Here is a 26,556-nt window from a genome sequence, read left to right on the forward strand (position 1 = left end):
GGAAATGCAGACACATTGTGCCAAAGGATGCTTTAGTATCACTCCTCGAGAAAACCCCCTTAGTGCCTGTGAAGTGGAAAAGAAGGTGCTAAACCTCAGAAAGCAGCCTGCTCAGACGGGCTTTCTCCAGTAACGCACTTCTCATCCTTTGTGTTTGCTCTCCTGGCTTTACATGATGCGTTTCCCAATTTATTCTCAAAACCTATTATATTATACTATACTATACTGTGTCGTGTTACATTTGTCATTTCCTGAATACTGTTTTTCTCCAATCTCCAAATGTGACCGTGTCTTCTAAAACTCAGGGCTTACATTCCTGGCTTGGTGTATGGAAGGGAACCAGAGGTATGGGGGTGATGGGTATGGGCTTTCCTGGAGACACATTAATTGCCTAAATCTCAGGGGCCCTGGGAAGTAGTTCCCTCATACCCAGATGTAATGTTATTGGTAAAAAATAATATTAAATGAAATTGGAGCAATCAGTTTGTAAGATAGAAAAGGCCAAAGAGGCAGAATGATGGCTGGGCCCTTTCTACCTTGGAGGCCACTGTGATGCACAGACATGGGCCTGGCCTGCAGGGAGCTCACGGTCCACTGGGGGAGCCCAGTGTTGTATAATCCAAAGATGCACATGGGTGTTGTAGGCATTGGGACCCACACATCAGCGTTCAGTGGGGATGAAGTACTGGAGGGCTGCATGGAGGAGGGGACACTTCTGTTGAACCTTTCTGAGCAGGTATCTGCTGGGCAGGGGGGGCATCCAGGTAGAAGGAACAGTGAGAGCCAGCACAGAGGGTGAAAAAGGCCCTGGAGGGCTGGTGAAAGGCAGGGTGTGGGGTTTGGCTTGAGTACACAGAGTGAGAGCAGGAGGCAGAACCAGAGGAAAATTGCAGGGGTCAATCTTGGAGCACTTGGAGTCCCGCTAAGGAGTTTGGACAGCAGTGGACAGCCTTTGATGGGGTCATAAGACCAGGTTTGGGTTTGTGTTCAAGGAGAAACGGAGAAAAGAGCCCACCTTTGTTTATCTTACTCTGTGATCACACCAGTTGACTATAATTCGGAGTTTCCAGATTTGCCACTTAAGATACTGGCAGCCTCTCTTGTTTAATACATGGGTCCTTACCGGTAGGTTGAAGAGCCTGCCTTCCTCTTTAGGATTGTTTGGAAATTGGCTTTCCTGAGACTCCCCCCTGAGGTCCTCCCTCCTTAATAAAGAGCCTCCAAGTCTCATGCCCCTATATGGACAACGATTTAGTGCCTAAGCTGCTGCCCACCAGGGAGCTCTTTGGAACTGGCAGGGCTGTGGGCTGTTCTTCAGGCGACAGGAGGACACGTGCCCAGTGCCCACAGCTCACCCCGACTAAGTGGAATATACAGCATCATTTTACTTGCATCTCATTGTACGTGTAAACAGAAATCTTTGTTTGTTTTGTCTGTTTGTTTTTTGTCTTTTTCCTGAAAAAAATGTATGGCCTCCTCCATAGCTAGCCTTGCAGATCAGAGCTAAGAGGGCTGGCCTGACCCTGGGAAGCCAGAATGTATGTGCGTTTGGGTGGAGCAGGTCAGCAAACAAGGAAGGCAGTTGGAACTTGAGGATTTTGGAAGGAGCGGTGGCAGCAGGAGGCCAGAAGGGAGAGAGAGAGGCAGGTGCCTGGGAGAGAAGCCACTCCCATGCACCAGGCCTTTCTGAAGCTACAAAGGGAGGGGAGGCTCACAGGTGAGGTTTCTGAGGCAGGGAGGACAATGGAAAAGGGAGGGCTTAAGGCCCAGGCCTGGCGGCTGTGAGGAAGCCAGTGGTGTTGTTCTGCTGAAGGAAGAAGGGATGGGGGGTGGGGTGGAGGTGGGCTGTCCAGGCACCCGGTTCCTGCCCGAGCTCCAGACCCTGGCTGGGCACTTGGAGTTCTCCGAGGAAATGAAGGAGCAGCATCTGAGTCTTCAAGAGGCACCCAAGCCCTGAGTTCCCCCTGCAGGTGTCAGGAAGCAGGGTGCATTTTCTTCTTGTCTGGGACCTGGAAAGAGCTAAGGTGGAAAGCGTGTGATGCACAGGGATGGGAGGGGCCAGCTCACCTCTGGGTGCCCCGCAGACGAGAACCCGTGACCCGCTTCTCAAGTGTCTGTGCCTGTGGAGTCCCTTGCTCTGAGTGATGTTGGCTCTCTCCTCCTCTTCCTCCTTCCCTTTCTTTCTGAAGCATTGCTTCCACATCCTGGAGTGAGAAAGGTGTCTAAGGGGAAATCGAGGACTTGTGGGGCCTCGGTCTTGAAGTAGCACCAGGGAGTGTCTGGTTATTTTTCTGTATCCGAGTATTTTTGCACATTCTTCGGTGGAAATGCTAATTTTCCATCACTGGTGTCTTTGTTGTAGGTTTTCTATTTATTTGCTTAGCGGCTGTGGAATGATGGAATTAAAAAAATTTTTTTTAAATTATTTATTTGAGAGAGAGAGAGAGAAAGGAACCATAAGCAGCGGGATGCAGACTCTCTGCTGACCAGGGATCCCGACATGGGACTCCATCCCAAGACCCTGGGATCATGACCTGAGCCAAAGGCGGCCGCCTAACCAACTGAGCCACCCAGGCGCCCCTGGAATGATGATTTGGTCGACGGATTTCTATCAAGTCTGATCTTGAGTGGCCCAGTCTGTTCAGTCCTTCGTTGATCTCGACCACCTGAGCCAAGCAGATGAACCCCCTCTGTTGTTGGCTTTTGAAAGAAGTGCTATATGGGAATGTCAAGAGTCAGAGCTTTTCGATCTTAAATTCAGGCACAATTTGTCAGTCTCCATTCACACCAGAGCACATGCTCTCACCAGTACCACCTCCTTCCAGTTGTGTGAGCCAAAACTGAGGCAGAATCCTTGGTTCTTTCCTTTTCTTCTCATGCTTGATCTGTCAACATGTCCTGTGACAAATAAAGAGGAGATAAGCCCCTAATTACTTAATTCAACTTTCATTAAGATTCCAGCTGAAACCAGAAGCATGACTTTTAAAATAGTAGGAACCTTGAGATAATGGAAAACTTTGAGCCTTTGATACAAGAGATTTGAGAAAACAAAGCACAAAGCTGCCCTTGTCCTAAAAATAAGAGAGAGGCTGGAGCTTGTTTCTAAGTCAGGGGGCTCGAAGGCCCGAGGCATTGAAGTAGTCAGGTGGCCATTGTCAGATTCATACCTTTTTCTGACCCTTTCATCATCAAATTGAGTGGTATAGTGGCAGGAAGGTCAGCTCTGAGAGTCTATTTTAACTCAATTGGGTTATTGTCACAAAACCCTTAACCTTGAGATGGTTTGCCCGTTTGATGTGGGAAATTGTATCGTTCATTGGAGCTTTGTTATGTGTAATTGAAATCTGAGGTTACTTATCAGCCTTGTCATATTCAAACCACTAATTATGGCTCCCATACTTTTGTTATTAAATCCACCGGTGTAAGAGATGATTCAGGGTCTCTTGGGGTCAAGAAAAACTATCTTCTTTCTTTTTTTTCTTTCTTTCTTCCTTTTTAAAAGATTTTATTTATTTGAGAGAGGGAGAGAGAGAGAGAGACAGCACAAGCAGGGGGAGGAGGAGAGGGGAGAAGCAAATTCTCCTCTGAGCAGGGAGCCCGACAGAGGGCTCGATCCCAGGACCCCGGGATCATGACCTGAGCTGAAGGCAGGTGCTTAACCAAGACTGAGCCACCCAGGCGCCCTACGAAGAACAGTCTTCTTTCTTGTATCAGTGATGGTGACAGTAAAAGTAAATGCTTATTTTAGCCCCAACTTTTCAAAAGCACACTCGGGATCTCAGCTTTTTCCTCCACCTTCCACGTGGGTCTCGAGTCCGACCACTCCTCACCTTGGCTGCCAGTCAGTCTAGTGCTCGGCCCCACCTTCTGTCTCTGGACTCAGTCTCCTCGCTGTTGTGATGGGCTCTCCCTCTGCCCCTGCTGCCACCCTGCTGCTGTCATCAGAGCACTCACAGTGGCCTTCATAGAGTCCTCCCCCGTGGGAAGCCCTCTGCAGGCCTTCCAGCTTCTCAGGGCAGACTTTCTGCTCCCGGCCCTCCTCCCCAGGGCCCATCACTCAGCCCACCCTTTGCACCTGGCAAGCTCCTTCCCATCCATGGGCTCTTCACCAGTTTCTCGGCCTGGAACCTTCTTTCCCCGGCTCTGCGAGGACGGGCCCCTCCTTCCTTCTTCATGTCCGTCTTCATGTCTGTCTTCCTTTTAGGGTACGCCAGAGAGAGAAAAACTCTCTCTGCACCCCAGAGCCCAGAACGAACCGAGCCAGCACTCCTTCTACTTTGCTGATTACAATTTGTCAGAGTGGCTGTGAATTAATTCAGTAAATATTCGAGTGAAATTTATTGCTTGATTTTACAATTCCTCGCCCACAGCCATTTTAGCAGCGTGTGTGTGTGTGTGTGTGTGTGTGTGTGTGAGAAAGAGAGAGAGCATGAGCCGAGGGTAGGAGAGTGTGTTGGGTGTGTGGGAAGAGCAAGAAAATCACATTCTCTTCTCACTGCTCTGTAAACCCATGAATCCTTGGTATAACTGTCCTCTGGCTACAGGGGCTTTAAAGAAAATAGGACCGTGCTTTATGTTTCTCTGATTAGGTTCAGGCGAGGAATACAGGAATCTTAGTTGTAGGATTTTAACTTACTAACGACTGGAGCCAGTCAGCACCTTCTCAATGCCTGATTGTGCAAGTATAGACTCGCTTCTCAGCAGCCTCATGTGGTCCATGTTCCTACCTCTGCAAAGGTGAGGAAACGGGCCCAGGGAAGGTGTGTTAAGGCACCTGTCCAAAATTTGGAGCCAGATCTATAAATGCTCGTTTTTATTTTTATTTTTTACGAACACCATGCTGTTTCCTTCTACAAAATTCTCAGAATCAGATAATTCAGATATTATATGTGAAGAGCATGATTTAATTCAGACTTTGTCAGTTCAGAATTTTTTTTTTAAAGATTTTTTAAAAAAATGTATGAGAGACACAGAGAGAGGCAGAGACACAGGCAGAGGGAGAGGCAGGCTCCCTGTGGGGAGCCCGATGTGGGACTCGATCCTGGGACCCCAGGGTCACGCCCTGAGCCGAAGGCAGACGCTCAACAACTGGGCCACCCAGGTGCCCAGGTTGAGAATTTTTTATAAAGATTTTATTTATTTATTTGGGGGAGGAGGGGCAGAAGGGGAGACAGAAGAATCTCAAGCAGGCTCCAGGCCTTGATCCCACAGCCCTGAGATCATGACCTGAGCTGAAATCAGGAGTCTGACACTTAGCCAACTGCACCACTCAGGCGCCCCCCTGTTTAGAATTTTTTTAATAAGTGGGTCAAAGACTGAGCGATGTGGCTGCATTATGTATGAGAGAATGGTGTGAAAATATCCTGAAGTAGGCAGTGCCGTAAGAGAAATGCACGTTTTCAAGGCATTGAACAATACTTCTTCTCTGCAACTGGCAGGCTGTTTACAAGCCATTCTTTTCCTCGTGGTCACATCAGTGGTCACATCAAGAGATCGGAAGGAAAGGGACAGAGGATTTAAGTGCTCCCTTTTCGTACAAAAGCACTGTTTGCAGACATTGGTAGAAAACGAGCTTTTAAAACTTTCTAAATGTCAGGCTTTTTCCTAAAGAGTTCTAGGCATCCCATCCCCAGCCCAGGTTTGCCACATTTTGCTTCTGGGGCAAAGTCATCATTGAGACACACAGTGGACCACACGTTGCCATTTATTTAGCAGAGCTGGGAAGGAATTGTTCGGGAGAGTTTGTCTTTGATCCGCAGAGACCAGCTGGGGGAGGTATTGGCTGAGCATCACCACTGGGCAATGCTGGGGGAATTACTGATTTTCAGATAAATGAAATATAACAATGACTGAACCTACTCTTAAATCAGGAAAGCTTCAGGTCTGGGAAGGCTCACTCAAGGTCAGCAGTCTCAGCAGGAGGATGTGATGCTGTGATTTGTTATCCCAGCTGCTTGGATCTCACAGGGGGCTGCTCGGGGTTTTAGCAAACTGGGTGAAATCTGCCTGTAAAGTGTATACAGTTGACCCTTGCACTGCGAGGCTCCATTTATATGTGGTTTTTTTCCAATGCAGTTCAGTGCTATAAATATACTTTCTCTTCCTTATGATTTCCTTAATATTTTCTCCACTTTTATATGGGTTTTTTTCCGATGCAGTTCAGTGCTATAAATAACTTTCTCTTCCTTAATATTTTTTTCTTCTCCACTTTTATATGGGTTTTTTTTTCTGTTGCAGTTCAGGGCTATAAATATACTTTCTCTTCCTTATGATTTCTGTAATATTTTCTCTTCCCCACTTTTATATGTGTTTTTTTCAATACTTTCTCTTCTTTATGATTTTCATAATATTTTCTCTAGCTTACTTTCTTGTATGAATACAGTATATAATACATGTAACATATAAAATACATGATAATCAACTCTTTATGTTACCAGTAAGGTACTTGGTCAACAGTAGACTGTTGGTAGTCAAGTTTTTGGAGAGTCAAAAGTTATACTTGGATTTTGACTGCATGGGTAGGGGGGATGGTTGGTGCTCCAAACCCCTGTGTTGTTCACGGGTCAAATATTTATGTTAAATGCAATGACCTCAACGTGATTCAGTAATGAATTCATGCTGAAACATTAAGAAGAGACGAGTGTAGGGGTGTTGATGTCCGATGCAGGAAAGTCCTCAAAACCTTTGTTGTTGTTATTAATAATAATTTGCAAAAAAAAATTTGCAAATCTTTGAAGGACTACTCTAAAGGCGAAATTTTAAGTGATGAATTTTAAAGTCAAAACACACGAGCTTTTATTGTTGATGGAAAGGGCAGGATTCAGATTAGGAGGGCAGCTTCCAAATGTGCTTTTCCTCCTTTTGACCAGAGATGGGGGGGATTGGAGAAACGGGGGGGGGGGGGGGGCATGTGCGCGCACACACACACAGACACACACACACACACTGGGGGAAGGGAGGGCAGAGGAGAGGGAGACAAATACTGAGAGACTCTAGGACAAATAGAAACCCAGCCCAATTCAGAGTCTCAGAGACACGCGGAAATAGATATGGAGACAGACAGACACTTAGGTGAGGGTGCTTTGGACATAAAGAACCTGGGAGCCCTGAATGCTAAGGCCGGAACCACCCTTGTTCTGCTGAGCGGAAAGAATCTGCTCTGAGCTTGGTTAGCACTTGCGTCACCCTTGACCCTGTGATGACATGTCGCCCTCTGAGGTGTGAGTCAGTGAGGGTAGCAGAATTCAGGGGCTGGCCTGAGCCCCCTGAAGAAGGCAGTTGGGGGGCCCCAAGGGTCTGGGTGTCCACAACCTCCCCTGTCACCCGAGGAAGATTCCAGGAACCTCAAGTGGTTGTAGTCAGGAGGGCAGGGCTGGGGCCACTTGGACACGCCCTTGGTGGTTGAATGAGGGACAGGCTAAGGTATGGCAAGGGACAGCAGAGCATGAGAGAAAAGGGCCGAGGACAGGGGATCCAGGCTGGCCTGGCAGGTGCCCCCATGGGGGGGATCATGAATCCAGATGCGGAAACCCCATTGTTTGATCTATCACCCTAAAGCTGAGGATGCCTTGGAAACCCGATGGCACCCAAATGTTTGCAGACTCTAGCTGCCATTTGCAGGAGCCCTGGGGTCACAGAAGAAGCCACTTGGTTTGGGACAAGGGGCACAAGACATGTGGTCTTGTCTTGGCTCTGCCCCGTGGGACTCTGTAGCCCCTCAATGAGTCACAGGTCCGCTTGGCTCTGGATTGTCAACCTCGGGTCCCAGAAGGACGCTCATGAGCTTCTTGAGAGCAGGGAGCTGGTGTGTCTGACTTGGCTGCCCAGGTGCCTGGCTCAGAACAGGTGACAAATCCTACTGAGATTGTCGTGGAACAATGTCCCTGTATCTCCATGCCTTACCTGTTGTGGGGGTCAGGTGGGAAGAGAAGTGAGGAGGCTGAAGAACAAGCTGTAAGGTTGGCTGAGATGAGCAGTCCCTGGGGGAGGCACCCCCAACCTGGTGCCCAGGTCCTGCCTGGGAAAGGACCCTGACAGCAGACGTTTGTGGCTTGTGCATGGTGAGCCCAGGAGGCAGGGTTGAGTGCTTTCTGCTGGTTGTGGGAGCACCTGAAAGGGCAGGCCCCAGGCAGGTGTGTCTGTCCTGGGCTGTGCAGGGAGGAAGGCTATATTCCAGCTGCTGCCCCTGCCCCAAACCCCTGGTCCGCTCCTCTTACACCACGCTACCCTGCACAAAATCCAGCTAATCAGACCTAGCCGAGGCCCATTCCTTGCATTCTGGAAACCTGGGCTTTGCATGATGAGCAGATCTGGGAAGGCCCCTGGTGTCCCCAGCAGCGTGGCTGGGCCCTGTCCTCTTCAGGCCGGCATCCTCCCCTGTAGCAAAGCGAGTGTGTACTCGTGCTGAGATATCTTTTCTGATTACAAAAACAACACTTATGTTGCCTCTGTGCACGTATATTCCTGTCTCTACACAGGTATATGTCTGTTATGTAAATGTGCATGGATGTTTCTGTATATTTATGTTTCTATATAATTGTCATATCCCAAATAAGCTCATACTATATATAATTCCTTAATTTGCTATTTTTTCCTACTTATTACTCAACTTGGAGCTCTGCTGACTATACACGTGAACCCACCACACCCACGTCAACAGTGTGTGGTGCTGGGGGTGGGTCTGGCACTTGCCAGGTGCTGGGGAAGCCTGCCCTAGTGGGTGACCAGACATTACGCTCTTTCTGAGTTCTTGCATCGTCTTTTATGGTCCTTCTGTCTCACAGATCCTCAGGCTTCATAGATGCTGTCCCTACACCCGTCTGCCCTGCCCGTTCTGATTTGTTTTGGTTTCAGAAACTAGGTACCAAACTGTCTTGGTCTGTTGAGGCTAGGTTAAACAAAAGTGCCATAGGTGGGGCAGCTTCAACCACAAACATTTATTCCTCACAGTTCTGAAGGCTGGAGAATCCCCAATCAACAGATTTGGTGTCTGGTGAGAGCCTGGCAAGGCGGTTCCCTGGGATTTCTTTTATAAGGACACTCGTATCCTTATCCTTATCCAAGGGCTGGATCAGGTTCGAATCACATCCATCACACTGGGAACGAGATTTCAACATGAATTTTGGGGACACACGTATCCAGTCCATTGCACAAAGCTACGAGAATAGTATATAAAAGAAGGATAAGTGTGTTGTCAGACAATACCAGAAGAGCTTTTCATCAAGGAAAGTGCCGAATCTTTAGCACACGTAGTTGAACAGAGACGTTTTTGTGTTCCCTTGATCGCCGGTGAAGTCTTAGCTGGCTGGTTTGCTTGTTCACAGTCTGACCAGGTAGGGTGTTCTGGAGTTCTCGCTAGAGAAAAGCGAAGGACTCCTGACGATAGTCTGTAGAAAGCTCCTTCTTCTGTCTTTCTCATTTCCATGTGTTCTTTTCTTTTCTTGCTAACGTCTATAAATATCTTATTTCTGGTTAGATTTTTAAGAATCTGACTTTAAAGATTCCAGCTTAGGTTACCCAAGCAAGGAGTTCAGCTACACAGATGAGATTTCGGAGATATCGTTGCAGAAGGCAAGGGCATTGAGAGGCAGTCGAGTCCCTTTCTTTGTCAAGTCCTGAGACTTGATTGGCATTCTGGCATTTCTCCAGGATCCCGTTGCAAACAGGTGGCATCAGGAGCGCGGGGCTGCTGGCTCAGCCTTCTTTCTACCCTGCCTGCCCTAAAGCACTCAGCCACTGGAGCGTCTCTTCGGCTAAGTGCCTGGTGTTGTTGCAAATTAGGCGGTTGCAGAACGAAGTGTGTGTAGGGATGTTGCGTTGGGCACATGTTTGTGTGCACCCAGACATGCACGACACCACACCCAGCCTCCACCATTCTGGAAACACTCCCCCCTGCCGCTGGGGTTTGTGGGCTGTGTGCACCTCAAGGGAAGGATGACGATCAGGGTCACCCTGAGAGGCCCGGTGTCCTGCGGGACGTACTTCTGTTCACAGGCGGCCTGGGAGGACAGCCGTCCCACGTAGTGTGTAGGCTCCAGATTCTCCTTCATGCCCAGATCTGTAGCTGTGACTAAATAAAATAGGAGACTTAGCTTGCTAGCAGATCACATTCCCCCAGCTTCCTAGTGGCTGGAGGCCACGGGCAGAATCAGAGCGGCAATAATCAGGGGAAGGGATTATCCTTACAGTTATTTTTCCCCTTATTGGACAAGTAATCCAAGGGCCCAGGCAGTCAGGGGACTTGCTTGAGTTCACCCACTTACAGTGAGTGACGTCCTTGGAAGGAATTCTATGGCAGGTGCTCATTGCCTTGGGGGAAATTCTGTCTCCCATCTTCCATTGGATCTGGGTGGGTTGCTTATTTGTGTGTGCTCTTAGCCTTCACCAGGCCGCTTCCCTCCCTGGGATGCCACCTAGCCTAGAAGCGGCCAGTGTGTCGACTGCTGGTGCCCCTGGACCCCCGATGGTATCTCCAAGTGGCCCCCAAGTGCTAGCTACTTGAGTCTGAAAATGGGACCTGCCATAGCAACCCGACAGATGCTAGGTGCCGGGAATCTTGGGAGAAGTGTGCTGTCATCTGCTTTGGTTCTTTCCTGGAGCATCAGCCTGGAAAACTCTAGCAACCTGGCTTGCCAGAACGAGCTCTGTGTTCATGGAAGATGGCATCTGACCATGGCCTCCTTGGTCACCGACAATCCAAGAAATGTCTTAGCATTTGGTCCTGTTGCAATGACATTCTCCCTTGACCTAAATGTCGAAGAGCGATATTGCAGAGCAGGTTCCTTTCCTCTCTGCCTGATGGGCACATTGAAGTGAAAGAGCCTTTTCGGCCAACCCCCCCCTCCCCCAAAATGACCAGTCTGGTCAAGCTGCTTTAGGGAGGAGGGAAGTGTGTGTGGGTGTGCGTGCGAGAGTATGCACATGTGTTGCGACAGGGACTGTCGCATTTCTTGACAAGGCTGTCCAACGTGGTGTATTTTGATAGAATTTGATAGAATTTAGTGCAGGACAATTTCTTGCACAAATCCATCAAACTCTTAGATGCAGAGATGAGGGAGATGGTCTGATCTGTCCAGAGCTCTGTGTTGTTTCTGGAGGGTCTCTCTCTCTCTCTTCAGGAATGTCAGGTGTCTTTCAGCCTGGAGGGTGTGAGGCAAAGCGTAGAGCTTTAGGCTACCACTGTCGCCTCTCTCTGGGTTTGGTCTCAAAGGGAAGGAGGCCTGAGGGCCACTTACCTCTTGCTCAGGTGGGCCCTCCAGGAGTACCTGAGAGGGTGGGGCTTATGTCATGGGAAGCCCCCCTGCCTCTAGAGTGCCTGCACTGTGGCCTTTCACTCTTGGGGGGTGGTTCCAAGATCTCTATCCCTAGGCTCACTTTCACTAGAATTCTGAGAAATTGCCATAGAAATAGATAACTTTCTAGGTAGATAACTTCCCTTTAGCTATTTCTTGGGGCATCTGGGTGGCTCAGTCAGTTGAGCATCCGACTCTTGGTTTTGGCTTGGATCATGATCTGGGGGTCATGGGATCAGGTCCCCCATGGGCCTCCACGCTCAGCAAGGAGTTCTCCCTCTCCCTCTCCATCCTCCCCTCCCCCAGCTCCTGTTCTCTTCTTTTTCCCCCTGCCTCTAAAATAAATAAATAGATAAAATCTTTGAAAGAAAGAAGAATGAACTATTTCTTGATAACGAGATAGCACTTCAGTAGAGGTAACTTTAGATTTCCTGGCAGGGAAACTGCAGTTAGGTGGCAGGGCACTGCAGTTAGGATGGGGGAGGCTCATACTTGGACACAGTGTGTAATGAAAACAGGCCGGTTCTATTGAAGGTCCAGCCAAGGCTCTGCCAAAACGAGCTGGTTACCTTGGGAAGTCACCGCAGCTCCCCTGGCCTCAGTTCCCTTGCTTGTTTAGAAGGATGTGATGAGGGATGCCTGGGTGGCTCAGTGATTGAGCATCTGCCTTTGGCTCAGGGCGTGATCCTGGGGTCCTGGGATCGAGTCCCACATTGGGCTCCCTGCATGGAGCCTGCTTCTCCCTCTGCCTGTGTCTCTGCCTCTCTCTCTGTCTCATGAATAAATAAAAATAAAATCTTAAAAAAAAAAAAGGACGTGATAAGCATGTTGGAATGAGAATTTTTCTCCCATCTTCAGGGTTGGAAAATTCATTCTGTGATATTTGAGATTTACTTTCCCAAGCCCTTGAATTACCTCCTGTAAGACTTGAGCAAAATGTAACTGCTTAGTGAGAAGCCAAAAAACAACATTTATAGCACCTCTTTAGTGAGAGATACCCATGTTTTGGGGCCCCTGGCTGACTCAGTCAGTAGAGCATGTGACTCTTGATCTTGGGGTCTGGAGTTTGAACCCCACGTTGCGTGTAGAGATTATAAATAAATAAGCTTAAAAAAAGGGGAGATACCTATGTTTTATTTATACACATACACATTCACACATGCTTTTGTGTATATACATATATGTGTGTGATCATATCATATTATGCTAATTTTATCATGTGTTGTGCTAACTTACATTGATGTATTTGTGTGGGTGCTGATCTTATACTATTTTGTTGTTACAGTTCATAGAAGTAAAACATGAAAATATTGAAAGTAAACCAAAAAGATAGCGCAACAGCACTAGGGTCCTACATTTTGCCAGCTGTCTTGCTTTGGGGACAGTTTCCACAAAGTGCTGTATTTTAACACAGTGTGTCATCTGTGGAGGGACTGATTTCTTCATTGTGTGAAGCAGAGGTTTTCAGACTCTGCTCAGTGGGACCTCAGAACTATATATTCTCTGAAATCCGAGGAAATATTTGAAACAATACTTTAAAACTTTGTTGACACACACCTGGGGAGCTTGGCAGGTTTGGTTTCGGTGGCTAACACAGTCTCTCTGTACTTGGCGTTGGGTTACATGTTTCTTCCTCTCTCTCTCTCTCTCTCTCTCTCTCTCTCTTTTTTAAGATTTTATTTATTCATGAGAGACACAGAGAGGCAGAGATATAAGCAGAGGAAGAGGCAGGCTCCCTACAAGGAGCCCGATGCGGGACTCGATCCCAGGACCTGGGGATCATGCCCTGAGCCAAAAGCAGATGCTCAACCACTGAGCTACCCAGGCACACTTGGGGTTACGTGTTTCTATCTTTCCTTCCATTCTGGATCCACCATACTGTGTCGCCTTGGATACCACCAGCATATTGCCTTGTGCCGATGGATTAATTTGGTTTTGTACCGTCAGGTAGCTGTTTGGCCCTGTCTGCCTTATTAAAGAATATCCGTGATCACAGGACAAACTGTTAAGAAACAGGTGCTGTTTGCAATCACTCATCAGTCTGCATCAGGACTCTGCCTGGTAATGTGCAACCTGGGGAGCAGGTAGCAGATCCCAGGCTGCCGCTGGCATCCAAACCCCTGGTGTCAAGTTATCAAGTTTGTCAAGATGGCTTTATTGTTCCCAGTGATGGACTTTGTCATAAGAATATCTTCTAAATTGAGCTTATAAAATAAATGAAATCCTGCTTTTCTCAGTGCATAGGATTCATTTGGAAGAAGAGTTCTACTGTCGAAAATGTTTGGAAACCACTGATACAGTAAAAAGAGGGCAGATTTTATAAGCAGACAGTTCTGGATTTGAGCCCAACTTCCAGTGCTTGCTAACTAGATGGCCAAGGGCAAAGTAATTTGCTTCCCTAAGCCATTGTTATGCCATCTGGAAAATGGGCCTGTTCTCCAGCAGGCAGGCTGTTTTTCGAGATTACAGAGAAAGGTACAAATGGGCCTAGCCCGGTGCCTGACACAGAACGGAACAGCTCAGCATATAACTATGATAAAGCTTTTCATGCTAGGAATTAAAGTCCTCATATTTCATGACTGGTCATTAAGAGCTATCTTTTATGGAAAGACATACATCTTATTTTATTTGCGTGTATTTCCATATTACCTTGTGTAGAGAATATCGTGTATGCATATCCTGGTAAATGCATTTGCCTCTAATTTAGAGACGTTTTAGCGGACTGGAGTGGCACATTCTTTCTGATGCATCTTTGCGGCAAATTAATTTCCCTTTCTTTCATTTTGAAAGTGCATGGAGCCTTAACAGAATAATTTATTGTACTTATTTTTTTCTAGTAGGAAAAAAAAAAAATCAAACAGCCGAGGGGAGCTGCTTTTATGCATTGGGACTCCAAAGTGCTGCTTTATTTTTATGTACAGGCTCTTTGTGGGTGGACTGCAGAAATCCCTGCTCTTGGAAATGTTTCTGAGCCCTCTGGGAAACTGAACAGGGGGAAAAGAGCTAATTAAAAAAGCTGCCATCCGCCTCCTCTAATTAACTTGCTCTCTGCTCCTGGGAGAGGGAGCGGAAATGTGAACACCACGCGGGCATCACCGGAAGTAAATGCCATTCCTGTGGTCCACGGTCGCCCGTGGTGTTTTGATGCAGAAGTGGTTCGTGGTAAACAGGCAAGGGACCACAAAGGGGCTTGGTGTGCCCTCTCCCGCCTGCGCAGGGCCGCGGTGAATGTGGCTCCTTCTGAGCAGGTGCACCGTCTGGGCAGCTGCAGCAGGGGAGACCTCATTGGAATTCAGCAGCTCGGACCCGAGAGCATCCGGCCCTCCCTGTCGCTTGCTTGTGCTGTTGGGAAAGAGCAGGGGTCCTTTGTGCTCTAAAGCCGCACGTCGCCAGGGCCCAGGGCTGCAGAAGCCCCGGGAAGAGCGCAGCCGTTCGCTCCGTGCCTCCACCGCACGCTGGAGCAGCTCACCGCGTCCGTGGCCGGCAGTGTGGCTAACTTCCTCCTGACATCTTGGACACATTTAGATCCCAGGGGTACGGCAAGGGGATCAGGGGTGGGACCTCACGGGACAGAGGCTGTCCTTCGGCAGAGATGGCTTTTGCGACCTGGCGGATGTGGCCCTTGGTGGAATGGGCCCAGTGGATGTGGACTGCGGTGACCAGCAGTGGAGACTCCAGCCTGATGGCCCTCCAAGGAAGCTCTGGAAAGAGGCAAGTTGGCTCCGTGCGCCTTGTCCTGATGTGGGCAGCGACAGGGGCAGGGTGGCATCCAGGGCCCGCCAGGGGGACCCGAACTCTTATTCCTCTTTGATACTCCACTCCTTGTGTTTTTCATGCTGGCGAACAGGCCCTGCAAAACTCCGCTACCTTGATCTGCTGTCGTCCACGTGTGTATCCTCACGTCCCCCAGACAAAAGCTAAGGCCTTTGATATTAATGTGTGTTTGTAAAACGTCAGCTGGCCCCCATCCTGTTTGTGTGGGTTCAGTCTTTACGCGTGAAACTTGATAGCATGCAAGCTTCAGCTCATTGGATCTCGTCAAAAGCAGCTCTGAGGTTTCTGTTCTGTCTCTTTGGGTCCCTGGAGGGCCTTGTGGCTGGTTGGAGGAGCCAGGGTTCTTGGGGGTGGGGTCTTTGGCGCTGATAAAATGAGTCACTGACAAGTTGTAAAAAACGTCACTGTGTAGATTTTTCTGAAGGAAAACTCGCCGGATGGCTCCTTTTTCCTGTGCTGGCTGACGGTGGAGGAGATTGGCTTGGTTCCTGGTTCTCTCCGCCTGCTGGCAGATAGTCTTTAGAAGACGCTGTCCTGCGTGGAGGTCACTAGTCCATTGACCCTCAGCAGCATGAGCTCAGCAACGTGAGCATTTCATGCTCTAGACTCACCTGGTTCGTCACCCTCTGATTGTGTGTCTTCACCCAGATTTGTCTGCTGGGTCACTTTTGCTAGCAGCAGTCCTGAGTATCCACCCTCTTGATGATTAACTTCCCTGTTGCAAATGAATAAATGGCATTTTAGTCTCTCTACGATATCTCGAGGTGGGAATCAGCCCAGGGGATGCTGCTGCTGCGGCTCGCACTCTGGCATCCTCAGAGTGAGGTTGGTTCAGGGCATCTTGGGCAAGGGAGGAGCTGCCCCTGCAGCCTGAGGACACATGCTTGGCTCCAGAGGTCTCATTCTTTTTGGCTCAAAATTGAGCCCCTGGGAGAAGCAGGATGATGGAGAAGGGCTATCTGCTCTGGGTTTTCTAGAGTCCAGGACAAGGCTTTAGTTTATTGAGCAGCCTCCCTCTTATTTCTGAGTGGGATGTCCTTGGGGTGGAAGTTTGGTCCAGTTCCCTGGATGAAGAATCTTCCTTGAGAGCAGACCTTCCAGCAGAGCGGCAACGGTTATTATCGTTATCAGTGAGGTCAGCAGGCTGGGTTTTATGTCTTGGTCTGGTACATCCTCCAGTGAGCTGGCTTGTCAGCTTACTTTTGTTCGTTCGTTCATTCATTCATTCAACAGATATTTATTCATTGCCTCCTGGCTTAGGCTCAGAGATGCTGTGATAAATAAGACTTGCTGCCCTCATGGCCTTGGAGCTCAGTAGATGAGAAAGATAACACAATGAGGAAGTGAATAAATCTAGAATAAGTTATGAGAAGCTCTGGGAAGGAAGGGCAGGGGAGAGAATGATGGGGGGAGAGACCATATGAAATTTGGTTTCATGGAGTATGGACCCTATGATGTGTTGGAACCATGGCATCGTAATGTGTTCTGGGAATATCAGTTTGACTGAATTGGTGCCAGAGTTGATCAAAGGTTCCCTTGTGTTTGTATTTGTCACTGAGGCCAGAAATATGTATTTCTCACGGGGCTAAGTTCAAAGCATACATCATTTGGGAACAAAGCTGGTGATAATGAGATTCCCTCTTGGGAATCATGCTGGGAAATGACTTTCCTCACATCTTTCCTTGAACAGTTAAATTGGGCAACAAGCCTGGATCTCGCCGTCCCAGGTAGGGGTCAGAGGGTCACACAGCCTCAGCAGTGCTGGCCCCTGGCCCCTCGGAGCAGACTCAGCCCTGGCCCCTGCCTAATCCTGTGCGTTTCTCCTTCTCTCTCCATCAGGAGTTCTGACTCTGAAGAAGCATTTGAGACTCCTGAGTCCACGACTCCTGTCAAAGCTCCACCAGCCCCACCCCCGCCGCCCCCCGAAGTCACTCTAGAGCCTGAGATCAGCGCACAGCCTCCCCTGGAAGAACCAGGTAACCAAGGTCAGGTACTCCCCCGGGGAAGCTTGGGAGCAGCCCTGGGCTAGGGCAGCTGGACGGGGGGTACCCACTGGAGCTCCTTAGACACTCCCCAGCCACTGGCGTCTTTCTGCTCCGGGCTCTGCTCACTGTATCTGAGTGAGCAGATGCAGTGGATTATTCTGTTTGCTTTGATGATGTTTAGGGCTGGCCTGTGGGGAAACCACTCATTTAGTCCTGGTACCTTTCACTTGGCATCTGGAATTGGGTTTGAGGGGACAAGTGGGTCTGGGAGGTTTCTGTGTGGAATCCTATCTCGGGTTCTAATATTTGGCCCTTGATTCCCATAAGAACACTAGTTCTAGACAGCCCACATGAACCTGCATTTGCGTAAAGACCATAGCCTCCAGGGGCTGGGGAATGGAGGTATGTAGTAAATGGGAAAGAAGAGAAAGCCAGAGATACCCAAACCCATGCAGGATGGTTCATTTATCCCTCATTAACCACAAGTCCCCTGATTTCATATCACTTTCCAGCATCCTGTTTCCCTAGTGTGACTTAAAACACAGACCTTTCCCTACCTTTCAAGTATGATTGCTCGAGGTAGGAGGGGATGGGATAGATCTCGGTCCCCAGTCTCAGCCTACTCACCTGGCTTGTGTTTTGTGTGTGCATCCTCCAGTTACACCAGCAGGAGTGGGACTACCCCCAGCATGGAAGTTTAATATGAGAGCTGGAAGGAGATGGGGACTGCCAGAAATGGTCCTGCAGGCTGGTCAGGGGTCAGGTGGTCCCAGAAGTGATTCTAAAGGCTGGTCAGGGGCCAGGTGGTCCCAGAAATGGCCCAGCAGCTGATTAGGGGGCTGGGTAGTACTGTCCTTAGACCTGCACTACCTTCCTGCATTCGGTTGTGTATTTTAGAGGGCCCCACTCTGACTTTCCTCCAGCCACAGTCCTCTCTACGTGGTGAGGCTGCAGGGCCAATCTCCTAGACCACACTCTGGATTCCTAGGGGCAGCCACTTCCTGGGCACATCTGGTCCCCTTCCCATGGCCCATCTTCCCAGGTTGACTTTACCCATGTTTGTATCTTGGAGGAACCAAGGATGGGGCCGAGACCTACAGGTGGGGTGTCCACACACCTGTGCTCAAGGCCACCCCAGGTAAGGGAGGAGAAGGAGCAAGCTGATGGCTGGGCCTCCATTCATCCTCTTACCCTGGCCAGAAGCCAGGGGAACTGTAAAGTCAAATGACATTTTGACCTTGATATTGGTTTTATAAAAAAATGGGTAGAATTCTTTCCACCTGTCCTGGGTTCAAACAGGGCCATTGTTTTAGAAAGGGTAGATACTCTAGGGCCGATTCCTAAGCAGATTTGCTCCCCAGTCCTGGGGAAAAGGGTTAGGACCAGTTTTGGGGAGGGTAGATGTCTTCGCTGGTGTCTGACAAATACGATTTTCATACTCTCCCGTCTCTGACAGCTCATCAGCTAGTAGGATCTGATTCTGCATGGCTAGCCTGGGGGCTGGGCCCTGAGAAGGGAATTATTGCAATTTATTTGGTTTTATTTTTTATTTTTTTTATTTGGTTTTAAAGTAGAGAAGGAGCCAGAAGGACTGCTGAGAGTTTTTTAGCGTTCCCATTTTTAATTCCATATTATGAAACATCTAAAAATTCATTTCCTATAATACTGCAAAAAAAAAAATCACCCTTAGATTGTAAGCCCTAGATCAAACATGTGATTGGAAGTAAACTATCCTTTCTTGTGTGTACAAGTTCATGCCCACACATGGGTGGGATACTTTAGGAAAGAATTGAGAAGAAGATGATGGTGTGTTACAGTGTAGGGACCATCCACCTGCTCCACGGAAGTGCACGCACAGGGAAGGATGTGAGCTGATGTGCGCCTTCTAGAATTTCCAGCCACTCATCCTGGGAGCATCTGGGGATGATTTGGTGCTTCTGTTCTTTCCTGTGGCCTGTCGTTGTTCCTTCTGCCTGACTTGCTTTTCAACAAAGCAAAGAACAATCTCCATTCTTAAAAACAAACACGCACAGCACCGGCCTCTTTCTTAGGACGGCAGCTTCGGAAAGAATGAGCATCACAGGGGATTGAGAGACAACCGCCACCCGGAAGGGGTTGGAGCTGGTAATTGCCACGAGCCACAGCCCCACAGAACTTTTCACGACATCAGTTGGAGTCTTTGAACAGGGATTTTCTGCTTCTCTTTCTTGGAAAACTCCAATGAAGCTAAATATAAACCGCTTACATAATGAGGACTCTTACGGTTGGGATCGTGACTGCTTAGAGCCCCCCTGGCTTGGGCTGTACAAAGATCTGTTTGATTTGCTGCACTTGTTAGAAAAGTCTGCTCGTCCATTCCGCAGACAGCGTGGGGCACAGCAGAGGCGTGAGTAGGCGGGTGTGCCTGCTTTCAGAGGTGGCTAGAGGGGGAGAAAGGTTCCTTCGGAGAACCGCAGGAAAGAAAGGGCACCGAGGGAGATACCTATTGTTTGGTTTTCCTCTGCAAAGTGCCTGGGATATTGCTAAAGGTGCCAGAAGAGCCACATGAAATGATAGATTAGACCCTTGGCTGTGAATAAAGACCTGATTTGCTCTCCTAGAAACCCACATGGTGGGAAGCAATCAGACAGTGGCCTTACCTTGAGTCCTGCCAGCATGTATGTGGCCCTGGGGACAGGAGGATGGGGGGATGCCCTTCATCTAGGCTGGACCGGGCCAGGATGCAGCTTGTCTGAGCCCGGTTTTCTCTTACCCGTAAAATGAAGAGGGCAGCCTGCCAGCCCCCCGGGGTCCTCCTTCCCTTTCTGGCCTTCCCTGGTTCTGAGATCACAGTGTGTGGCTGCTGTATGGTGGCCAGTGTGAGGCATACGTAGAAATAAGGAATAGCTCCCATTTAAGTGTCCACTGCGTGCCAGGCCTGTGCTGGGTTCTCTTTGAGTTTCATACCAGCTCAGCCCAGAATCATCCCCCTGTGCTCACAGCATCCCTGGGTAACATCACCTGCTCCCCCAGTGGGATGTGGAGATTCCAGACCTCGCCTTCCATCTCACAGCACATGAAGGGTGCTGGGATCAGAACCCAGACCTCTTGACTCCTTTCCATTGGGAAACCAGGCTGCTCTCTGCAGGTGAAGTGAGCTGGTGCATTAAGGTACCCCGAGGCAGAGGATGGACAAGCAGTTGTGAGGTGGGCAGCAAGCGGATGGTCAGTGAGCTGAGCCTGGTTTTGTGATACCAGAGGTGGGCTCCTTCGATGGTTGCCCTCCCTCCGGGGGACATTGCTTCCCCTGCGGTGAAGCCTATTTTCTTCCCCTCGCTGGGAGACTGCCCAGGAAGGCCCGTGTTGGGGCCTTGGAGGTGACTGGAGACACTGCCCTGCGTGCTCTAGACCTTTCCTCTCTGCCCCAGGGGAAGGGTGGCCTTTGCTGAGGCACTGATTGTGTTCCACATGGTTGGTTGTTCATGGCCAGTGTCTTTAGAGGGACTCAGAAGGGAGCTCAGCACACCCAGTGGCTTCTGTCCCCCTAGGGGACCATGTCTCCATACACATTGTCACTTGCCTTCCTCTCCCCTGAGTCCGCAGGGCAGGGGTGCCCCTACAGAGAGATAGGAAGGCATCCAGGAGCCCAGCCAGGTGAGGGCCTTCCCACCCTTCCCTGGGGCAGGGGTACAGGGAGTGGGTGTCATTGTCACATGCACAAGGGTTGCCGTGTCCTGGTAGAGCTGTGCCCTGTGTTGGGAGCTTAAGTGGTTCTCACTTTTTATCCTCACGAGAATGCCTGGTTTTCAGCTGAGGCTCAGAGGGGTCACCTGCAGGAGGAGGGTGGGCACACCAAGAATCTGGAGGGGCTCTGAGCCTCCGAGCGAGCACTGATTTCCCTTAATGACCTTCCTGGGGGAACTGACTGCTCTCTGAGCCCCGCTCAGTGGCCCCTGATGGCCCCGCGAGGTGCACAAGGATTTCACGATGCTCATGGGCCCCACATACCCAGGTGGGTAGCTCCTTTCCTCCCAGGACAGAGGATGAGCTGGGCCCTGGGACTGTTGTCCTGCTACAGCTAGAACAACAGGTCACATTTGTGCATGTTTTCCTTGCAGCAGGTACTGTTAGAAGGATGACCTCTGATTTATGCCACCCTCTGTGAGGTGGTTTTGGGGACGGTGACAGTGAGGCACAGGTTACGGAGCTTTGGCCAGGGTCAGCCAGCTGAGCAGTGGCAGAGCCAGGGTCTGTGTCACCTGGGGCCCGTGAGCACTGACTCGGCTGGAGTCAGCACTGGGGCGTGTGGTGTCCTAGTGATCCATCGCGATGCTGTCTTCTTTAGCTCATAGAGAAAGCGCGCTTCCAGAACTGCTGGTTTCGTGCCCCCTGTGACGTGGAGGGGAGGTGGGAGGTGGGGGGAAGTCTGGGAACACAGGCTGAAAGAGCAGAGTGGCCACTGTCAGAGTCACCCCTGCTGGTGGTGCCTCTCCCCGCCTCCCAGGAGTGAGAAGCATGGGGTTTGTCAACGGGAAGACAGCCCGGTGCTTCCCTGGGGCCTGGTCAGGGGTGGACAGTGGCCTGCCCGGCGGGCAGCCCTGCGTGGGGAGAGCCGGGGCAGGACGTGGGGTCGGGGGAGGAAGCCGTCGAGCTCTGGCCCGGAGGATGCAGAAGGAGGCAGCAGTCCACGGGGCAGGGGAGAAGGGACATTCGGTGTGCCCCAGGCGGATCCGGCACCCAGCCCAAGGCTTTGCACGCTGCCCTGCAGCAGGACTGCACGCTCCAGCCCCCACGGTGCTCCTGGTGCCCCTGGGGAGATGTCACTCTTTGCTCCACCTGGCAAGGTCCCTTTTATGTTCTCCCATCCTAACTGGGGCGGCTTCATTTGGCTGCTCACACGGTGGGCTCTGGTAGGAATGAGCTGGTTTGCGTAGAGAACTTCCATCTCTAAGCAAAGACACCCTGGTTAATACTTGTCACTCCCCACAGTGCCTCGGGCCGCGCTGCTCCATCTTCAGATTTTGACATTTGAAGGAAGGTTTGAGAAGATAGACGTGCGAGATCAGGGCAGGCGTCCAGGAGGCAGTGGGCACAGACCCAGTGGGTTGGGCCGAGTGGTCCTCAGGACCCAGCAGGGTGTCTGTGAGAATCTGAAGGCCCTTCTGGTCTGGAGGAGCAGCTGGCTTCTCATGGGCCTCCTGCCTCTCTTGTTGGCCCTTTCTGGGCTTGGTGACAATATGGGAGGGTGGGCACACAGGGACCGCCCCTGCTGCCACTCCCACCCTCCTGATGCCCCCTATCTCCACGCAAAATCCCTGCAGGCAATCAGAGCTCACCTCAAAGGTCAATCCGAGCCAATCCAGGCTCCTCCTCCAAACCATTTCTGTGGCCAGATATTAAATTGTTGCCCCTGGAGGTTTTCAGGTCCTGATAGGGAGCAGGTGCGGTGAGCCAGCCCAGCCCCCAGACTTCCCTGCTCATGGGCGGCCTGTAGCACCCGTGAGAAATGGGGGTTTGGAGCCCTCACCCCAGCTGTGCCATACTCCCTGGGGATGTGTCTCAGGATAGGCAAGTTTGGGAAGTGCTGCATTCATCATGGATTTGCTCCGAGCCCGCAGCTACCAGTAAAATGCCACCTAAAGACCAATAATGCTCCATTTGGATCTCATTAGCCTACTTAAAATGGAGACCTTTTCCAGAATAAACATTAATCGTAATAGATTATTACTCATGTACTTAGAAGATGTGAAGTTATGTCCCCTGTCTATGAGAGCCATTCACATTGATCTGCTGGTTGAAGGTGAGAGTCTGGGAGCACTGGGGTGCCACGTGTTGACACGTTTGGTCCTCTGGGCCCATGGATCTCTGCCCAAAGTTGGGGGGTGGGTAGTGGTGAGTGGGAGAGAGAGAAGCACCAGCAAAGCTGGCATTAAGCACTCCAGGGAGAAGCAGTCCTGCAGGGCTAGGGAATGTGGCCTTGGGAGATGGTAAGGTGATGTCCGTGGGGTAGAGACACCCCTCAGTGCCTTTCTGTCTTTGCTTGGAATTCCCTCCTTTCCAAACACATTTGTTTTTAACCTTAGTTTGGGGGTTTTACTGTCCTCCACTGGTGTTGCAGAGGACATTGTGTTCTCCCAAGTTCAGTTGTTGAAGCCCTAAGCCCCAGTGTGATTGTATTGAAGGTAGGACCTTTACAGAGATGTTTAAGAGTAAATGAGGTTGGAAGGGTGGGGCCCTGATCCATTAGAACTGGTGTCCCTGTAAGAAGAGGAAAGGGCCCCAGGGATGAGCCCTGGAGGCCCACAGAGGAAAGGCCATGTGGGGACACAGAGGAGACGGCCATCTGCAAGCCAACGAAAGGCCTCAGGAGAAAGCAAATCTGTTGACACCTTGACCTTGGACTTCAGCATCCAGACTATGAGACAATAAATGTCTGCTATTTCCCCCCACCCCATCTGTGGCACTTGGTCATGGTGTCCTCTGCTGACTGATGTCCCTGGAAATCCCCCCTTTCTGCCAAGCAAACCTGCATTGGCTGAACCAGGGATGCTCATTGTGTCATCAGACTGAGCCCAAACCTGGAGCCAGGACAAGCATTGCCCAGGTCTGCACTGATGGGGTAGATGGATCCATCTGGGGTCTCGTCTTTCCTCACCTCTATGTCCACTGCACCCCCACAGTGGCTGATACACGGGAGGCACCCAGCTTATTCATGGAGTGAATGAATGAACAGATTGTCTTCATGCAGATGTGGTGTGTGGAATTTAGAACCCCAGTGGGTGGGGCTGCGAACCCAGTCGGACCACACTTGCTTTGGAAATTCAGGGCCCCCATGTGGCAGTGACCTTTTCTCGGGTCCGTATCCAGGGTTCCTCTGAAGAGTGCTTTGAAGGGCCCTCCCAGCCCTGTAATGGGCCCTGTAGAATAACCTTCTTAACTAACACACAGTAAGTATATGTGCTGCCGAAGCGAGCACATCTACCACACAGTAAGACAGCTGTCCTCAGCCAGGGATGATGTGGCCCCTCAGGGGACATCTGGCAATTTTTAGAAGCATTTTTTTTTTTTTTAGATTTTATTTTTTTATTTGAGAGAGCATGCACGCGTGCTGGGGAGGGGGAAAAGAAGAAGCAGACTTCCCGCTGAGCAGGGAGCCCAATGTGGGGCTCAATCCCAGGACCCCTGGGATCATGACCTGAGCCAAAGGCAGATGCTTAACTGACTGAGCCACCCAGGCGCCCCTAAAACATTTTCGGTTGTCACAGCTGGGGTTGAGGTGCCAATGGCATCTGGTGGGTGGAAGCCAGCAATGCTGCCTAACACCCTGTCATGAAAAGCATAGGCCTCCGGCCCAGAGAACCCACCATCCCGACAGAGTGCAGTGCCAAGGCCTAAAAACTCTTCAGCAAGATCAGGTTTCCTAGTCCATGATGATTTAATTAGGGAATGTCAGTTCTGAAGAGGAAAGAGTGTTTAGCAGACAGGGAGCTTTTCTTCTGGGTCAAAAAGTGAGCAGATGGTTGCATGTTGCATGATTTGAGGGAACTAGTGACATCTGAAGGGCCTTGGAAGGCTCGGGAGAGACAGGAGGCTGGCGATTGTGAGCCTTGCTTTGGAAACGATGGGATGGGTGAGGCTCCTTCCCTTCCTGTGAGGCTCATGTGAAGGCAGCTGTTCCCCTGGGTCCTTGGGTCCTTCTGGCCCCCCTGTGCTGTGATGGGTGGGTTGACAGTGCCAGGCCCCAGAAGATAGAAAGGGAGTTGGTTTTAGAAGGAAGCAGGGAGGAGACTTCTTCTTTTGAGGCAGGGAGGAGGCAGGAATGTTTTTCAGGTGAGAGAGGAGTCATTTGGTAGAAGGAGCCGTGAGGCTTTAAAAGGGCCTGTCTTGCAAGACACCAGCTCCAAGTAGGGCCTGGGTAGCGTAGGGTGCAGGAGAGACGGGACGGTTTAGAACCACGAATAGATGTGCTTCCAGAAGGTGCCTTCAGTTCTAGAGGTGCTTATTGCAAGAGAAAGTGTGACGAGTCCAAGGGAGAGCTAAGGTGAATCAGACCAGTTCCTGAACTCAGGAGGCTTGGACTTCATTTGTGTCATCTTCTCCCAGGTGGCACTTCCTCCGCTGGGATTTCTCCGCCAGGTGCTCCAAGAGAAGTATCTGCTCGTGAGCAAAGTTGGGAAGCACCGTGCAAATACCACTTGGGCGTTTGCAATAGTGAGCATGAATTGCTCTGAGAAAATGTAGAGCAAGAGGCCAGTTCAGGTTTAGCAGAGCGTTTTCCAAACCCTGTTCATTTGTTGGGATGAGGCTGCCAGATTCAGTATATAAAAAATATAAGGTGCCCAGTTAAATCTGAATCCCAGATAAACAAGGAATTACCAAGACGTGTTTATACTAAAGCCCTTTTTCAATGATCTGAAATTCAAATTTATCTGAACATCCTCTCTTTTATCTGGCAGCTTCCCACCCGGGCATGGGGTGGATGTTTGGGGGCATGACTCCGTCCCGGGCCGCACCTGTGCCAACTCTCCAGTCCCTTCTTCTGTGGACCTCTTTGTAACATTTGCCCTCCTTTGTTCAGTGACATATTGCTGGATGTCCAGCCAATCATTTTCTGGCGTCCCGACTGCCCGGGCAGCTGTGAGCTGGAAATGCATGAAAGGCACCACCTGGTGTGGGCAGAGCCCAGGGTAGCCAAGCCAAGGCCAGGCTGGGCAGATCCCCCAGAGCGGTGGGGTCCAGAGGTGATGGAGCATCTCGTGGCCAACAAGTAGAGCATGCACGGTGTGCTTCGAAATAAGGAGCAGCCTCTGTGGCTGGCAGGGGCTGTGGGGGTGAGGAAGCTGGGAAGAAGAGCAGCAAAGAGAGAGGGAATGGATCAGAGGAAAGGCCAAGAAGAGGAGCGTGGCAGGCAGAGCTGGAGGGAGAGATTACAGGGGACGCCTGGCCTAGGGACAGGGACAAAGTAGCAGGTAGGACATGCTCAGTCCTACCACAGTGCCCTGGGAGCCCCCACACTGGGGCTCCCCTGTTGTTCCTCACAACAAGCTCTGAGTAATCAAGAACAGGCTTGATGATGGTAGTGTCTGTCTTCCTCTCCCTTGCGTTAGTCACACTGGCCTCTGATATTTAACACACCAGGCGTGCTTCTGCCCCAGGGCCTTTGCACTTGCTGTTCCTTTTACCTGTGATGCCCCGACCCCTCGAGCCTCCCAGATATCCTCCTGGCTCCTTGTTTTATCCTCCTTTACCTTGTTTCTGATCTTTGCTTAAGTATTTCCTCCTTGGAGGGCTTTGCCAACTACTTTATTTTAAAATCGCAACGCCCCTACCCTGGCTTGATTTTTCTCCGTAGTACTTATCACCATCTGGCAGCCTGTACATTGTGCTTGTTTATTTGTTTCTTAACTGTCTTCTCCCTGAAAAATGTAACTTCCAGGAGGACAAGAATTTTGTCTGTTTTGTTCTTCTGTTGAATCCCCAACTCCCAGAATGGTGCCTGGTTGCGACTGGGAATTTGGTAAAGGTTT

The 26,556-nt window shown here is 50.2% G+C and overlaps 1 protein-coding gene across 28 annotated transcripts in view; it reads left to right on the forward strand.

Annotated features, from left to right (window-relative positions):
- Window positions 1–26,556, forward strand: part of TACC2 (transforming acidic coiled-coil containing protein 2) — a 210,748-nt gene that overhangs the window by 142,364 nt on the left and 41,828 nt on the right. For 15 of the 28 annotated variants that reach the window (XM_072740263.1, XM_072740273.1, XM_072740277.1 and 12 more), the window contains one exon: window positions 16,905–17,050. In XM_072740263.1, the coding sequence (XP_072596364.1) occupies window positions 16,905–17,050 (146 nt within the window). Of the gene's footprint in view, window positions 1–14,195; window positions 15,003–16,904; window positions 17,051–26,556 lie in introns of those variants that run through there. The other 13 variants (XM_072740265.1, XM_072740275.1, XM_072740278.1 and 10 more) reach the window with 3 other exon arrangements.

The sequence above is a fragment of the Vulpes vulpes genome, chromosome 15 (assembly GCF_048418805.1).
Source record: "Vulpes vulpes isolate BD-2025 chromosome 15, VulVul3, whole genome shotgun sequence".
Taxonomy (NCBI): domain Eukaryota; kingdom Metazoa; phylum Chordata; class Mammalia; order Carnivora; family Canidae; genus Vulpes; species Vulpes vulpes.